Here is a 19,083-nt window from a genome sequence, read left to right as displayed (position 1 = left end):
TAAATAACTGACAACTGGAAAATGTAATCTGGAAGTTAGGATCTAGAAATTAAAAATTGGGAATCGGAGGAAACCGGAACCCGGCAACATGAATTAAAAACTAGACACCGGTGTTCGAAATTCCAAACTGTAACGGTAGCTCTAAATGTGCTAAATGTGGATTTAATTTTTATAAAAGAATAGTTAAAAAGAATAAAATGTTATCATTAGGTGATCGTATTTCCATCGTATTAAAACAACCGGGTTGCGGTCAAGGACAAACTAATTAAACGCGCCAGTATGTTTTCATTACGCTGAGAAAAGTTCCGGTATTGATTTACATATTCGTTGACACAGCAAAGAGTATTCCACTGTATAGTGAGGATCTACGAATTTATCGCAGAAGTTCGTGTGAGAGTGGGACATCAACGAAAAAAGAAGTTAAAAAAAATCCTATACTTCGATCGGTCCAAATCGTGAATCTAAAGTCTTACTTTTATGTGTATAGAGTTATCTAGAACGGTTTCCGAACGACTAACTGACGCTCATCGTGAAAGACCATGTATAAATGCGCCATGTATAAATCAGATCAATGATGAAAAATGTAATTTACTGATAAAGAATCAAACAGACACGCTTAGTTATTAACGCCAGCCATTGTTAAAACCCTTCGTTACCATTCGAAGTAATCAACTTAAATTAATATTGGAGACGCGAGTGCTAATAATGGAACATTTAAAAAACGAACAAATGGAGCGAGCCGAAGGGCTTCATTAGGTTTACTTATTCAAAGACCATTAAATTATAAGTTCAATTTTAATCATGCTTTAAAACTGAAGTTCCTGTTGAATTTGTGTTTACCTACCGTTTTCTGATGGTGGAGGCGTCGTCGGAGTGGTTTGTTGACTTTGATCGTTTTTCTCCGCTTCCTCTTTGTTCTCTTCCTGGTCCGAGTGTAATTCGCATTGATCCTCGTTGTCAGATTGGGAACCTTCACCTGTAATTAAAACGAAAGGTCGTATTAAAACAAATTTCGAAATCACACTGCTGTATCTGGGGGGTGGATTCTTTTGCGTTCATTCAAAGTGAATCTATAATTCTAACAATATTGTTTATTATATTGTCAGTATTATCTTTTCACAAGGCTTCGGAGGATCAGTGAGTTTTTGTATTGTCCACAGTCCACTTATCCGATGGATAAGACAAAGTTTTCTTTCAGAAACTATCGTGGAAAATCCGACCGTTAGTTCTAACTTTATATCTTGGAATGTTATAATTAAGTTACAATAGTTTTCGCCACGTTTTAATTAAATCTCTTAACTGCTCTTAGTCTAAAGATCCATCATCTGGCACCGAGTACTCCGAGTTTCACGTTTCAGTCAAAAAAGTCAACTGAAATTAGAAAATGCGAGCTTGTTGCACCCCTGAAAAGTGCACTTCGATGTTGCGGTGTATTTACAGCAATAGAAGTTTGTTTCCCAAAGGACAAACAGAGCCGAAATGGAACTTCTAACTTAGCCACTATTCAGGTAGGTCTAACATGATTCTCCATGGATAGATTTTAATTAATAAGTTCCATTCCCTTTTGGGTTGGAAATTGAACTTTCTCAGTTATCGAACCGTTCACGCTTCGTTTCCCATTTTAAGCTTCCCCTTATTGATAGCGACAGAATGTTGTGGGCGGTAAGGGCACGACTTGTGGACTTTTCCGATTTATGTATTTACAATCCGTTGTTGAATCGTTGCGAAAGAACAGCAGGGCATTGTTTTTCGAGCAAATATGATTAGTTTAAGATTTATTAATCTTCGTTCGGTAAACGAAGCTCTATGCATCAACATATTTGCTTTTCATGTGATAAGCTGGGTTGCGTTGCGATTATTTATTGTTTGAATTGGAAAACGCTGGTTAATCCCTTCAATTAGTAAAGATTACTCACATTCGATACTTTTTTTGCATTAAAGGACACAAATACGGTAAGAGGTTTGGATAATTAACGTTGGCAATATACAGCGTTTGATACATTATGAAAAATAATCCTCAACAGTCTATTAGTTAAAATCTTACTTGAGACTTTTTAACTTCACTAGCATACGATTTACGACCATTTTGTTTTAAAGATACGCAACCCTTAATTTTACATAAATAACTGTTCTTCTATAGAGTGTAGATGACGATATTGGCATAAAACAGGTTAGGGGCGGTTATTCCTGACTGGTAATCATGTTTCGTGAAATAATAGGAACTGTACAATGCATCTTTCCGCCGAATAAATATTCTTCTACGAATTTATCAGGGAACGTTGTCCTCTGGATGAACTTTTTTCAGAGGTTAACTTCCAAGGTTTATAGACAGCAAGCAAGCAAAATTTTTCCCTACCAGAGGATAATACCATCATATCTTTTTGGACAGGATGTTAAAATGAAAATCCGGAAAAGTTAAACAAAAAAAAACGAAACAAATCCATAATTTGCTGGGAAGTATTAATCGTGTAAAACGTAATTTGGGAAATAATCGATACTAGTATACTGTTGTATAAACAACGTCTTGTAGATGTTATTAAGGTTTAAAACACCTAACATAATGACTTGTATGTGAGAAAGGGGTTATTTACGAATAAGCACATAATTAGTTTATTTCACTTGAATTTATGTCTTCGTGATATTTTTTCTTTTAGAATTGTTTGTGTAATTGCGCATTGCTTATTTAATTCTAAAACATGAGATTACGCGTTGGGATGTAGGCACATCTGGTCGTTTGCGGTAAGAGTGTTTGTTATCGCACGAGATTTAATTAGTGCACGTGTTCTTATATCTGATAGAAGAGATAACAGATGTGTGCCTTAGTTCAGCGTAAGTGGACCCGTTCCTTCCGATTATGATTGGCGCTTTATTTGTAAAGGAGGAAGGAAATTATTCATTGATGGAAGTGGTGTTTCCTTAGATACATGAGACCAGGTAAAAGGGCTGCTGTGGCTGCGTGTTTTTTGTTCACGACGGTAAAAAAGCGTATAAATTTGTTTACGCTAAGTTACGGGTGTATGGCCCTTTTCATTTTGTTGAAGACGCAATTCATTAGTTTCGAAATAAAGTGTGTAGAAGAACTTACAGTTAATAAAAGATTAACTCGTCATCCAGTCAAGTTATAAAAGTTCGTAGAAATTTTTTTTTAAGATAAAGTGAAGTGAAGCGAGGGTTTTTGTGTTTTTGATAAGTGCGCGCCGCCTGAGTATAGCAAATCATTCACGACCAGATTATTTGGATTATTTAAAAGAGAAAAGGACTCTAAGTAATTTCAAGAATTGTTATTATTGTTAATTATCGAACGCCTGTGTGCGCGGTAATTTTTTTAAATAAGCTTTGTAAGCTTATCTTTCTTCCAGGAATTTTGTTTAAATTTTTTTGTTAAGTGTAAATTTGATGGATTATTTACGAAATAAATACGGAGTTGGTTGATTTTATTTGAATTTTAATTTCCCTGTTTGTTGCTCCTTTTAGAATTGTTTGTACTTACGTTTTATTTTCTTGTTTGAAGTTTGATTGATATTGTAAATTGTCTATTTAGATTTGTTTCTAACATTGCACACATTATTTACTTGGCGCCCAACGTGGGGCCACGTCAACCAATTCAAATGAATGCATTGTCAATGGTCTTTATGGCGTTCCATTCTCTTTCTTTAGCGTTATCTTATTTTCTGTTAATTTTCCTTGTTTGAATTTCAATTATTTGTAGCCGATGTCCGAAGAGCTAACCAGATTTTGTCATTTAATTCAACAAGCCCGTTTTGTTTTGTCATAAAAAAGTGAAGTTTCCTGAAGCAAGTGCTGTTGTGTCAATTCTAAGTGCCCCTTAACCTCGTAAAATTGTTACGAGCAGATTTATTGGATTATTGTAAAACTGTAAGAAATTTAAGATTTTTTATTTATTTGTTTGTCGAACGCCTGCGTGCGTGGAATATGTAAGACCATGATCTAAATGCCTCTTTTTCTTCCAGCGATATTGTTTAATTTTTCAGAATAATTAATAATTTCAACTTCGATTTGTTTTAAGGTAGCTGGGTAGATATTTTGTGGGTGGATCAGTCTAATTCCGGTATTACAGCAAACTGCAAGGTGCTAGCCTTGTTAGCGTTCACACGACAATTACAAATCTGCTAAAAGCTGTTATAGCTTGCAGAAATTCACCAATCAGATTAACAAAATTCATTGGAATTATTACTTAATCCACTAAGGCGACGTTTCCCTGTAAATAATTACGCTTAATTACTAAATTATCGCTTTGAATACTGCCAAGCGGAACGTCAAATAATCCCCTAATTATTTCGACGTAATTACCCAAAGTTGATAGACATATTTTGCACACGACGTCGTAGATTTTAGCTAATTTCGTTTGAGCAACGGAAACGAAGCGAAAGACGTAAATTATTTGGTAATTCAAGAAAAAGTAGAAGACGCTTGACAGATTTATTGGCGTATAAAAATCGCCCTTTACTTGCATTCGCGTCTGGAGTAACCATTTCAAGTTACGGATCGCTGTAAGTATCCAGAATTTGCCTTAAATAAAACTGCAGTTTGTTTACAAATACACAACCCGCGAAGAGCTAAGTAGTATTTTATTTTAATTTCGCAAGGAAAAAGGAATTGGGGGTCGTAGCTCGTTACAGAACTAGACTTATAAACTTTACCCGGTCCCTTGCCACAACACGAACTTGAGCTAATTTGAATAATTCGGTAAAAATTTTATGAAAGTGGAGCTTTTATTTTCCGTCTTAAACTACGTTTCGTTGAACATCATTAGACGTCAAAAGTCGTCGGCGTAATTCTCTGCGCTTTTGACTGAAGGTTGCTTGAGCCTTGTGTATTATAACGATGTATTATATTAAAATCACAAGCTTTGGTGGAAATCGCGAATGCCAAAAGCGTGGCACATGGGGGAATCGTTTAACTTATTACGTGCAGGTATTGATCTGGCGGCCGATTCCGACAAAAATCCCCTCGAGCTATCCCACGCTGCAATTGAGTAAACGTGAGATTCAGTAATGGAGGAGTGGGAGATTGTCAAAGAGGGATTTTAAACTCGACATATTTGTCAAATGCCTGGCATTCCGAAAATCCCTTTTCGCTTGAATATTTTTCAACGCATTATTTAAAGATAATTCTCATTTCGGAAAGTTTGGCGGAATTGGAATAAATAATCGCGGAAATAAGAAAAATTGGCAGTGGGAATTTAATTCATTCATTTTATATGTAAGGGAAGTTACTTAAACGACGGTAATTTGAGTAGGTCTTTCATCTTACAGTTAAATTTATATGACGGAAACAAATGTATTCACAAAGATACCACATAAATTATCGTCACTTAACCTAATAAAACTCTAGGTAATTTATTTTCGAAAATATAGTGTTTTAAATTACATATACAGGGTGACTATCCACCATTAATATATAACTAGAGAATGAAATGGGATGTCATGCGATTGCCACTAAACGTATCACCATAATTATCACCAACGTATTTGATAATGAATTTCATTTGTCTCTCTGCGCCGGAGATATTTGTTGTAATTGTAACACAGTATCAATCAACTTGAGACCAATTGGAGATATTAAATAAACAATTTAAAAAAAAATAGTTATAAGCATCTAAGTATGTCATTTTGTGGCAAAAAGCGATTATTTTCACGATATAGTTCGTTAGCTGTGAGGAAATTAAGTGTAAGTAATTTTCACTTTTCATGAAATAGTTCATAGAATGGCTTATGTTTAGCTGTTTAGTTGTCCGTCGGTCTGTCGTTGGTTTGGAAAAGTGTCTCCTTCCAAATAAAACGACAAAAAATTGTACTGTAGTCCGCACTTTGAAGGTGTTTATTAATTCTTAAAAGATGCGTTAAAATATACTATATTAAAGTAAAACCCTTCTACTACATCAGGAGACCTAGGTGTTCTGCATCGGAACATAAGATGGAAGCCAAATCGCATTTCAAAGCAAAGGCGTCTCACTTTTCAAAGACACTCGCATCCAGTCTTTTGCCAACATCACGAAGCAATCCGAGTTCCATAAAAGCAGCATATTAATTCTTTTCATATTTTTACAAAAAAAGTAGACTTTTCAAAAGGCAAACAAAAATTGTACAATGTTCAGAAATGCATACCAAAATTTTTAAGGAAAACTTTATTATTTCACAAATTTTTTTAAATAGGAAAGAAATTAATTTTGCCAATTGTGAGAGGACTACATTCGTCAGAAACGTAGAAGTAATTTTAAGGGTTGAAAGGAGTAGATTTAACGATGTAATTAAACTATTCCTAGGTTTTAATTCATTTATCTGTAGGAGTACGATCTCGCGTTTTGATTTCCGGCTCAGAAAAATGTATCTGCCATCACAAATCACAGTGGCGGCGCGTTTAATACAGAAACCTTCCTTGCGAACTACGCCTGCTTGTTCTTGGAACCAAGATCCGAATTTAACAAACAGTAATTACGATTGACACAGTTGAATACTTTCGTCGCTCTAATGCGAATCAATTACAAATTTTTTATGGACCCACACTGGTCGCCTCGGTGGCTAAAATGCGAATTCTCATTAATTTTTCTTCCAGTTAATTAACAACTCGTTTCTTACATTTAATAAATGAACCCATCACCATTAAGAAACAGTCGAAACCAATGGGTTTTGAGTCGTACTTAAACAACCTACATACTGAATTTTTGCTGAATTGTATTTTGAAACCGAGTACGATAATTTCTTAATTGCTAACTTTTTGATTAGCTTTGTCGGTAACTAAACCCCACCAAACTAAGATTGTCCTTTTTTATCTTGCGAAAAAATGAAATCCAAATTTGCAGCAACCGCTACAAGGTTTAAATCTAGAGACGACATGATGTTGAAAATTGAATGGCATATTTCTTCTTAGTTTTCTTTATTATTTTTCGAATTTTATGTACAGGCTGTAGAACCGGTTTACACACCATAGGGATTTCAATGCTAATTTCTTTATATCTAAATCTAATTATTTTCTCCCCTAATTAATTTAGAGCAAATTTGGAAATAGTTTTCTTGTAGTTGGAAAAATTGTGTGTCTGCTAATGGCCTCGTTTATTATTTTTCTATTCGGGAAATCGGAAAATATAAATAAATTAGAATTTACTAATTTAGTATTTGCGTAAACTGATTTCTACTAAAATCACTCGTGCCGAGACATTATTGAAACAAAACTTTATTTATAATTATAATTTATAATTTCCGTAATTTCTCAACAAGAAATTACAAATGGACACATGGAAAAATGCAGAATGTTACAATCTACAAAAAATTTATTTACAACTTTGCTGTAAAATAATAAGGGGAGAAAATATTTCAATCTAAAGAAATTACCATTGAAATCCCTATGGCGCGGAAACCAATTCTACACCCTGTATAGGTAAAATTGCATATGTACCGCTTCATACGGATAGTAGGCGCGATTCAGTTTAAAGGTTCGTCTAGAACGTGTGGGTGTTACCAGGATAACAGCAAAAAGTCTGTCTTCGATGTTTTCCTTGTGCGGAACAGATCCGGTAGGATGAAAATAAACACATATGTTTAAACAATCGAGTTACGTGTACGAGCGAATTTTGGTTTGCATTTGTAAAGCAATAGTGCTAGATGGGCATTTTTCGATGCGACGCTATGTACATATTGTCGTGTAAACAACGCCATGTAGACGTGTGATGTCGGTGTAAACACCAAAAATAATGACGGAACACGATGTATATGATTCTAATTTATTAATTAAATCTGGGTACGAAATAACCACAGAGTTGGTTCGCTTTGATTTGAATTTGTACCTCAGTGTTGTTTTTCCTTTTAGAAATTTTGTAAATGCGTTATTCTATTTTTATCGCTTTTGTAATGTATTGAATTTCGATACGATATGGTCGTTTGCGATAAGGAGTCTTATCAGGCGAAAATTAATTAGCGCAAGTGTTTTGGTAACTAAGGTTGAATTGCGCCTTTCGTCTGAAAAAGTGGGAAAGTTTGTCGCGTTCCGGCACTGATTGGCGAAATGTATCAAGAATGAGTTTATTTCATGGTGGCAGTGGAGAGACAACGAGGCGGAAGAGGCTGCTGTTTTCGCGGTGGTTCACAAGCGATAACATTTTCTTACGCTAAATTACGGGCAGTCAGCCCGATTTGTTTTGTTGAAGACGCAAATCGTCATTTTTTATAATAAAAATCTGTACAGAAGCAGCTTGCGTAACAAGTTTTACCTACGCGTGTTGTCCGAATTCGTTTTGTCAAGTTGAAAAATTAGGCCGTGTTCTACAAGGCCTTTTGTTAAAGTTCGCTTCTTATTAAAAAACTTTTCTACCGTCCGAACAGCCACCAAAAATTTGTTCATCTTATTCATCAGACTCGTTTTGTTTGTCATCTAATTCTGTGTGATAAAGCAAAGTTCAGAAGCTGTCAGTGTTTGTATTGAGTTAAGTGCGCCTAGTATCGCAAATCTTGTACGACCAGACTATTTGGATTATTCAGAAAAAAGAAACTAATTTTAAGATTTCTTATTTTATGTGTTCACCGTATGTGTGCGGAGTAATATGTCTGAATAAGCTTTAGCTTATCTTCCATTCAGAGATTTTGTTTTAATTTGTATTTATGGGTTTGACAATAAATTTTTGTCATTGTCAAACAATTAATTGTGTGTTTATTCGAATCCATTGTGTGACCCAGATAGAGTTTTCATGTGTTTTTTTTTCTATTCGTTCCAAAACTTGTTTCAGGTGTTAATCAAAAATGATATCAATTCTTTGGAATTTTTGGAATTGATTCCTTTTCTTGTAGTTGCCGGATGTGTATACGAGGAGAGATTATAAAATTCTAAGTTTCAATGTGTTCAGTGTTTTGTGGGTATACACAGCTATATATACACGGTGGCTCACACGTCGATGTTTCCTTTAAGGATATAAGAAAATTATAAAGGGAAAACTTCAGTACATTTTTTGTACATGTCAGTGGCGTGGAAATAATGTTTGTATACACTACAGCTTTTGTAAGGGAAACAATAATCCATTTTGCTCTTATTATTAAGAGCGAAAAGTACTCCATTTAGTAATGACGAAATGAATGCTCTTTCCATTACAAAAATTAAAGCTTAGTGTTATTTTTCAAAGCCGGTAATAGGCGTTTTGTACGGAAATTATTTCTACACCTCTGATATTACGTGAAAATGTACACCTTTTCCTTGCTATTATCCATAATGAATTAGAAAAAACTCGAGTATGGATATCTGTTGATAATATATAGCAGGCATACCTACTCAAATACAACAATATCATAATCCAATTTGGCTCCCAATTAACCGACATTGCACACCTAAATAATTAGGAGCGCCTGTGCATGGGAAGTAGTCCACCCTGTCTCCCCAAAGTCACGAAAGTTTGAGCTGATCTGAACATTAACACAAGAAGTTTTAGTAAATTGAATACATAATTTTTAATATTCTGCACTAAATGGCAAATTAGCAAACTGCACCATTATTATTATTGCTATATTAGAGATCATATACACTTCTGAAGAGATGTCAGATTTCCTTCTGTAAATGTATAGCTACAAAACTCTAAAAATGTAATTCTCTTCACTTTGAACCTTACTTTCCAGTGTAATTGAAACAATATTTCAATTTATACTAAAATTTCTTAATGAAATAGCAAGAATGAATGATCCAGCTACACTTTAGAAAAGAGTTCTAATGAAAACCTAAGGTACACCTTTCTAAACCATTTTGTGTTGGTTTAGTCTAATACACGTTGATATAGGTAAGTGGATCTTAATTTTTAACTTGAAAAGCAAACATCCACTCCTGTGAAATCGTATTAGAATACGTGAGAAAGCCTTCCGATTTTAGTGGAGAGACTTTAATTAAATGAGAAGTTAATCAGCCTAAACTTTTTCTGGCATACTCTTTTAAAAGACCAACAATACAAAAAGACCACTTTTCCGTTTAAAAGGTTTCCTTTTGATGCCTCATTAATTGCGATACGTTTCCCTGCATCTACCGCTATCGATCACAATAATTTGCTACGTTACGATGTAATTTTAACAAAAATATCGCAAGCACTTTATCCCCAAACGCTTCAATACACTCCTGAAAAAGGGCGCACCGTCGAGGAGCAGATTGTGTCGACAACATCAACGAAAATTGGGCATGGATAACAATTTCCGAGGAAAAGAAAACATCAAGTGGCTACACGCCCGAATCAAGGGAATGCCGGGGGTAAAGGAATATATAAAAAGCAAGCAAAGGAGGCGACCGAATGTGGAAAAGGAATGTTTTACACAAGAAACATCGACTTCCTAAAAGCACCAGTGATTCTGAATATCGATTCGCTTTTTTAACCTCGCTTCACATTGAAAAAATGTTCTTTCACCTCGACTGTCACAGTTTATACCGAAGACGGCACTTTGTCTATCCAGAATACTCGACTCTTTATATCCGTCTGTGTACGTGCCCGGCATTCCAAAAGCCGACATTGACATTTTAGGTCAAGTTTGCGAAACTTAATGTCCCCGTCTTTAATATGCACGTTTGTTATTACCAGGGTTATTACCTAATATAATTGCTCCTAGATTAAGTTAGTTAACGACCTTTCGGTTTTATGCTCCCTAAGCAAGAGGCATTGGAGACGGTTGCATATAAATTCGTAGGTGAAAATTTATCCATTATGGCATTATTTTACGTTTTGACAAAATTAAAATTTTCTGTAGCGTAGCAGAAAAATAATGTACACCAATGAAACTTTATTTTGACTCTAGACACGAGGATCTTGTCGAGTCCTACCTAAATTGAGGGGTTTTACCCCCTTTTACACCTTTTCGGGAGTAAATGACTACTGGTAACAAAAGAAAGGTGATGAGCTAGAAGAAGAACTCCGTGTAATGGAAAAAGCTGGTGAGAATCTGAGGAGACACTTCGATAGTTCCGCCTATGATAACATACAATTCCCTAATAGTTTCTTGATGAGGTCATCAAGAAACTGCTAGGTAACACCATGATACCGACACCTAGGTGCTGATGAAATCTGCGACTCGCAAACAAATAAATCTGACAGTAACAACAAAAATGACATGGGCCGGAAGTGTGCAACTATTGCTCATTGTTTGATTTCTCTGGTGCGGCCAAGATCATTTTTGTCACCAATATTGTTAGGGGTTGGTGCTTATATTCATCAGAACATTGGATCCAGAAAACTCTACCTTGTTGTGCAGCTCATACCACGATGTGAAGATATTGGAAACATTAGTAGTTATGGTGCCTGGGCAGAGGATAAATCAGGTAAAATTCGTCCAGTTTTTGTTCGCAGTCCCTTCATCTTCCCTCACAGTTTTCTCATAGTTTTCATTGTTTTCTCTTTTGGATTACTTTTCCATTATTATCTACCTGTATGTTATTTATTACGCAGAACTTGAATGACTTCGCATTTTTACCTGGATCCGCCATCTTAGCATTGACATTGGCGACGTCTGGTGATGAATTACATTATATACTTCAAAAATTTAATAATTCCTGTCTATGTCTGTTCTATTCACTGTCCCTTTTGTTTGTTTGTGTTATCTGTTACAGATTAGCCTTTCTGAGCTCAAAAAGCCGTTACAACCAAAGTTCAAAAGTATTTTATTTTTATTTTCGACGATTCCTGGATATAACTAGATATTCGTTTTCGATACAATCGAATTGGAATTTCTACATTGATTTAACAGTTATTTACATGAAAGTCCGGAAAATGATACATTACAGGCGAGGAAATATTGAAGTGCGAGGCCCCTTCGGGGCCGAGTACATTAATTTCCGAGTCAGGTAATGCCATTTTACTGATGAGTTTTGTATTAAATTTTACCCAAAATCATATTTTAATATAACATTTCAATTCTTAATAGAATTTTTGATTAATGTCAATCTGTCAGTGATGGCAGGAGTCATTATAGACATTTGGAAATGTCACAAATGCGGCCGGTAAAGTGACCGATGCGGCCAGTAAAGTGACCGATGCGGCCAGTAAAGTGACAAGCGGCAGGAAACGTAGTCTGCTCTGCCTCTGTCATGGAAACTAAAATTTCCTTACAGAAAGTAGGCATGAAAATGAAGGTTTCAGGGCGATTTTGAGTAATAGTCATTTAATCATTAGCTTCTTTGTTTTCTGCGGAAGCCTGTTTTGATCTTAATAATAATGATGATGAGTTGATCCCCTTTTTGTTAAGAATTGATTTAAATTTAAACTTTGACTATGGTTTATGAATTGCTCCATCTTGAAAGTTCGGTGGGGTTATAATTATAGGAAGAAAAATCTTTCTCTATGACATTTTAGATCTAGTCTCCTATTTGTACTATTTTGAGATCATTTATTAAATTATTTAATTACCACGATTGCGACATCAATTCTTGTTTATGTTCTACCCCTATCAATTATTTTATTTCTTCAGCTTATGGCCTGGTCACGCTTTTGGTAAGTTTTCTCTTTTCTCTTTTGAAATTTACTAAAGACTAAAGGGCGCCTATCCGGCGTACTATTATTATATTTTACAAGAACCCCATTATTCCCACGTCGACTTTGCCTGAGCTGACTGTGTTAGCTCAAGGTCATTTTGTTGCATTTGCTAAAGTGGATGCAGCAAAGTTGTACCACTAAATTTGAAAAGTTTGACGTGTCTTCAGGATTTCAAATAATGTCCGGACCTTCGTGATCGATTTCCAACAGAACAGTACGAAGGATTTCTATGAACTCACCCTGGTGTGGATGGTTGCAAAATGTAGTTATAAACCAAATTTCATTGATGTACATATTTTGCCTCCAAAAATTTTTCCTGTATAGAAACCAAATCAAATACAAAAAAGGGAATTTTACACATAATTAGAGGTCTCATAATTCGTTTTTATAAACACCGCGAACATTTGATGCAACAGTTAAAATTTCAACTCAAACATAAAAGCTGATCTGTTCACAATGTCTGACAAAATCCAATTTCCACCAAAAAAAAACAACAGGCAATTAATTGATGGAATGCTGGCAATTTTCGCTTATTAACGTTTACAAAGAGTAACACTGATAAACGTTCCATTAACGTGAAGGTAATATTAAAATATTAATGTGAGACATCACTTGTTGTTTTAGCACATTAATCATTGTTTCTGATATGAATCGCAACTTTAAAGGGAGAGATACGGGAAAGCGTCCGTGCTTTTTAATTAAAATGTATAACATTGACAAAGTACTACACGTATATTTTTGAACAAAGGGCGTGTATCCTCTACCGCGAATAATTTAATAATAAGTTATACTACTGTAAGCCTTTATTACTTTTGTAGCCTGGTGGCTGACAAAAAAAAGTGATTTTATACTAAAAAGACCCTTCTGAATCCGAATCTGAATTCCAGACCTCTAAAACTAAAAAGATTCGCTCCAATTTTGCCCTGTCCATGAAAAAAAAAAAAATGATTGCACTATTGCAGTTGCCTTGAGACAAGAAAACGCAAAAAGTTCAATATTGGCGCAATCTAATTATTCATTATAAAAAAATAAATTAAATTAGATATTTTCCCCTTAAGCGCCTAAAGCAAACGGTGATTCCTCATGGGATGTCGCTGCAAGAAGAGGAAATTGTAATTTTCCTCCGTTTCTAGAACAGCATAGCGTAAGTATGGACCGTTTAATCAGAGGTAGGTAACCTAGATTGCAATTGATGACAAACTAGAAAATTAAAGGAATGTTTGCCCTAGGAAGACCATCAAATATTCGTGTCGTTAATTAGCAATTTGTAATAGGTACTTAACTACATATCCACCTAATTTGACTAAATGGAAATTGAGTCATAATTTATGACGTATTTCCACAAATCGCTCGCTATATGTGTGTAAACGCACATCCATTAACATCGGGAAACAAAAATTAATGCAGGCACTTACCAGAATTTGAATAACACTTCCCCAAGGACACCTCAATTTTAAAAACGCACTTTGGAAGCTAAAAGGTTTTTAGTCAGGATTACTTTAACCTAAGAAAATTTACTCCCTAGACCCGAACGCTAACACTCGACGCAAGGTGCTTCGACTAATTAGGAGATGGTAATTACGGGGGTTCTTAGCGCAAAGTTAAAGGTGTGCATTTACTCATGTGAGGTTGTAATGAATTAATTCGGATTTGTGAATGGTGAGAATTAAAGGAATGGAATATTTTCGCGTTTCCGATTTATGCGCATAATTAAACATATTAGCCTACTTATTATCGTAAAATGTGTAAGTAAAAGTTTGTTGCCTTCTATAATTTTACTTACCTATAAACAATAATTTGTGACAATGTATTTCGCGACTTCCAAATTGTCTTCTCCGGTCCTGTTTTCTATTTTTGTTTTTTAAACGTATTTTTCCGATGCAGCGCGCAGGAAGGATATTTTAGAATTAGCATTTCCAAATTTATCCAAACTTCCTATGATCATATCTATCAAGAATGTATGAGAATCAGAGGAATAGAAGTAGTGAGAAGTGAAAATATTCATACACTAGTTTGGCACCAACATTTATAACTTTGTTGCACACCATTTTAAAGGTAATGCACAAAAATTCCCAAAAGCAAATATAGAATTTGATACTGGAGAATAAATCCTTTCTTGATTCCTGAGTATCTAACTCCTTTGCAGCAACCAAACAAATTCGAAACGGTACGTTTAATCAATTCGTCCTCGACTGAATAAAATTGTCTTTATTTATTTCAACAACATGATCTTCCGCTGTGGTAAAATCGTAACAAAATTTTTTAGCCTCAAAAACTTCCCATACTAGCCCCGTTCCATTCTTACTTAAAAATTTGACGCCTCTTTCAAACTGACGTCACTAATTAACCACCATTTTTCTTTAAAAGCCAATTAAAATTACGATACTCTCAGAATGCAAGCAAAACGAGAGCGTCCTTAAAAACTTACATATACAAATTTTTGCGTATGCACCTTGGGTAAAGGAGCTCTGATATTTGCGGCTGATGTCGCCTCGATTTTGTTATTATTATTGTATATTATATTTATTATTATTACGTGGCAAATTGACGTATTTCTAAGCAAAACGTTTGATGAAAGCGTCCAAATTTTCGGATTGTTTTATGCACTTGCGATATTACAGTTGAAAATTGACTTCAAAACCTGCTTTTCTAAATTGCTTGCTCAAAAAATTAAACACAGAGCAATAATATTTTTGATATATTCATGAGCAAATCAAATGAAAATAGGTCAAATTTACACTTCCCTTTACACCATTTCCTATTTATAGTTTTCTCTGTTTTACGGTCCTTTGCGCTAACCTTAACTCAATGTCAAACTTAATATCAATATACGACAGAATTTTGTATACACAATTCACCAAACAAATAATCAGAATGAGAACCCATTAATTTGGAGGTTTTCTCTCTTGAAATCTGAACGGACCAATTTTAAATAAAAACTGATTCCTTCTATCAAATCCAATCCTAATGGATTAATAAATTGTAAAATACATGCAATACAAACGGTTTTAATTGGCCCAGAGATGGCTATCTTGAATAATTTTTTTTACTAAGTTTTAAACTTCAATCGATTATGACAAGTGTAAATAATACAGATGACGGTGTTCATACAAAAATAGTCTGGAGACGGCACTTCTTACAACGGCCAATTCGGAAAAATTAAGCCATTGGGGTTTTTCGTCGGCAAACTTCTGAGAATTTTAGAAAAGTTCTAAATGTTTTTTGCATTAATGTAAAAGAAGAAATTTCCACCATGCAATCATACAGTTTACTTTCATAAATGTTTTTCCAAATGCGGGCGATTAAACCAAATTGTTTTTTTTTAATTTTGCGAATAAGTAACCCCACCACTCCCACTTTAAATTTCCGTTTCAAGAAAAGTAGGTACTCACAATCACAACTTGGTATTCTGATGCTCGAAAGACTAAAACTTTGATCGCGTGAGATTTTTTCGCTGCTCGAACCGTAATGCACAAATTGTTAATCTGAACCAGGCAGGTTAACACTACCGTAATTCAAAACCTTCTTCCGGACTACACACTGCTTGCTCGAAAATGAATCTCGAAACAATAATGATATTTTGTGATCGCACTGATGGCTCAAAACCGAATCAAACTGAAACTCTCTCTTGTGATCCCTACCTATACTTTTAAATTTTAAATGGATTTTTATTAACGAAAATGGCCATCATTAATCGTTTGTTCGTTCCTGCCCTATGTTCAAATATACCGTGTTGCATTTCCCATAATACCTACATAAATGACCTAACCCTTACGCTGCGGTTTCGAGCAGATAAAACCAATTAAAATGACTACCGTTATGTTTTCAGTCTCTCAAATCACAAAAAAAAGAAAAAAAAAAGTGAGAGTGAGAATATTACCCAGACCCCAATGGCCACCTTCAAATTTGGAACACTGTACTACAATAATTGTAGTTTGATCATCTTTACGTTATGTTAGGTACGATAAAACGTCGAACGTCGAAATTGTACGAAGGTTTGTGGAGAATTTTCAGAATACCTACTACCCTTGTCTGGTTTTTCCAGTTTCAGAATTGAAAAATTGAAAGGTAAATTTAAATAGAATTTGCGTCAAAAATAATTTTACCGGACGTCTTGAGGATTGAGAATTATATACCTTATGCTGCAAGTCACATAAAATTTAAGTTACCAGTTACGTTATTAACGAGCGACCCAGCTCCATCATGAACTTTTTGTCCGTCCGTCCATCCGCCTGTGTAGATGATAACTTGCGAACGGTTTCGAATTTTACAATTCTGTTTTCAGTAATAGGTAGACACTGGCCAAAGGACTAACCGATTAAATTTCGGTCAATACTCGTCAATTGAACTTTCTGTCCGTCCGTCTATGTACAATATAATTCACGAACGGGTTAGAATTTTCCCATTTTGTTTTCAATAATTAACTAACTGATTAAATTTTGGTCATTTGGACTTTCTGTCCGCACGTCTGTGTCTGTCGCTCGTTGTCTATATTGATTTGAAACAGTTTATTGTCTATCCAGTTATTGCATTATATTTATAATTAAATATCTAACGATAGTAGTCATTTGCTTCTTGATTTTTTTTAACAAGCGGCTAACTCCACTCGCGTTTATGTAATAGTCGCGGATGAAAACAAATAAATAATACCAATCTTTCTACGCATTAGTATAAGATTGATAAAATCTCAATGAAACATATTTCGCGAAAACAATCGAAAAATCTCAGTCGCTTTGATTCATTGCCCCAAAAATAAAGAGATAAAACGAAACGAACGAGGAATAATAGTCCGCCATAAAAAAATCGTCGCTTTTGTTGGTGGCGATAATTGATGTTACCATAAAAAAGAGGCCAAAGAGTGTCAATATTCATTTGTAGAGCTGTTAGTCCCAGTCCCTGTCTGCACGAAATTTAATAATGGACGTCGATAGTCGACATCTTATGCTCGTTCGAAACTACTTTAAACTTTCCCAGGTTAAAGTTTCTTAAAATGTTAGACTCACATTTGCGAAAAAGTTAGCAGTTTGAAGAATGGCGTAATTTAGAATTTTCCACATCAACAGGATTTTTCGCCTCTTACTGCATTAGTCCATTTGCTAAACTGACTTATTATTGTGATGAGTCAACTAAATTAATACCCAAACCGTTACGAATTTGCAGAAAAGTTTCAGCAACGCCTTCTTCGCCATATGTTTGAAGTAAATTATTCAATTCAGGCCAACTCTATTTAACTTTCCCCCGTTTAAGTTGTTTTCCGTTTCGCCCTTCTTTGAATACTAAAATGTCTTCGTAAACTAAGTACGCGAAAGTTTGCGAAAATTCGTCTGACAAGGCGCCGCATGAGAGAGCACAGTAATTTACGTCCCATCAATGCCTGTGAGAGAAGGTTGTTGCTGTAATGATATCGGAAACTCTCCAAAGATTTCCCCAAGATAATTCCGTTCGCAGTTCCAATTATTGGATTAAATTAATAATGCTAAAAGCTTGCTGACAAGTTTCGGCCATTGAATGGTAGCAGATCCAATGGATTTTCTTGATGACGTGATCTGCACTGATTGAGATTACTTTTATAATGACATCGGTCTTCATTTATTTCGACATGCAAGGTCTCGCCTAAATGTACCGAATAGAAACTGCAACAAATCCGTAGGAAAGAGATAAAGAGCTTGCGATTGATAACACCGCTAATTTGCTTGAAGTACAAACGCTGGCGGTTGATATACTATCGGAAAACGGAGCTAACCCTCTTCAAAGTGTTCTGGAAAGTCCTAAGATATAGCTTGATCCGCGACTACCGTAAAGTTTTAATCAACTTGAAAGATATATCTTTTCTCCGCTTCTTACAGGTAAAAGTGTATTAACAATTAGCTTTGCAATTAAAGCACAAAAGAATAGAAAACGTACCACATCTACCAAAACCAACATAAAATCGTGGTTTCAGTGAATTTTAGGTGAAACCAAAAACGAATTTTATTTCAAATCAACTCACGTAAATATTGGGCACTCGTCTTTGCCACAGACAGTGCCAATTTGGAAGAAAACATTTGTCATTAGAAAATGAAATGCCAGGATTGTGGGATCCCAATATACTTGAACCGTGCAGCATTTTCGCGAGACTAATCTCGGAGGTAATTATAGGAAAGAATGCTACGATATTGGGGAAATTAACAGTAACTACTAGCGTTGTCTGATATCTATGCTACTAGTGAGGAAAAGTGTGCAAGATGTTAGAGATGGTTTCAACAATTTGGTTTTGAATTTGTATTTTGTTAAACGTTAGGAAACTTACACATATACCGCTTTATAGTGAATGTGAACAAAAGTTTGTCGAGCGATAACAAGGAACGTATTGAGAAAAACGAGCGCGGTTGCCATGATCTCTTCGAACCTAAGGCTTGTCTCACAGTGGAAGCGTTTACGCGCGAACTGAAATACGCATGTTAACGTCAGAAATTGTACGTCCGTATACGCACAAATCGCATTCGCACATTAGCTGCGTATCCATCATGAGCTGACCAACTGTTCACAAGCACAATCGTTTACAACCTGCGAATTCGCATAAAAATCCGAACAAAATGGGA

The 19,083-nt window shown here is 35.2% G+C and overlaps 1 protein-coding gene across 2 annotated transcripts in view; it reads right to left on the bottom strand.

The window, feature by feature from the left end:
• Positions 1-19,083, bottom strand: part of LOC116170350 — a 326,971-nt gene that overhangs the window by 15,601 nt on the left and 292,287 nt on the right. For both annotated transcript variants that reach the window (XM_031486677.1, XM_031486678.1), the window contains one exon: positions 845-976. In XM_031486677.1, the coding sequence (XP_031342537.1) occupies positions 845-976 (132 nt within the window). The remainder of the gene's footprint in view (positions 1-844; positions 977-19,083) is intronic.

The sequence above is a fragment of the Photinus pyralis genome, unplaced genomic scaffold (genome assembly GCF_008802855.1).
Source record: "Photinus pyralis isolate 1611_PpyrPB1 unplaced genomic scaffold, Ppyr1.3 Ppyr1.4_LG5, whole genome shotgun sequence".
Lineage (NCBI taxonomy): Eukaryota > Metazoa > Arthropoda > Insecta > Coleoptera > Lampyridae > Photinus > Photinus pyralis.
The sequence above is the reverse complement of the archived record's forward strand: the minus strand, read 5'-3'. Positions and strand labels throughout refer to the sequence as shown.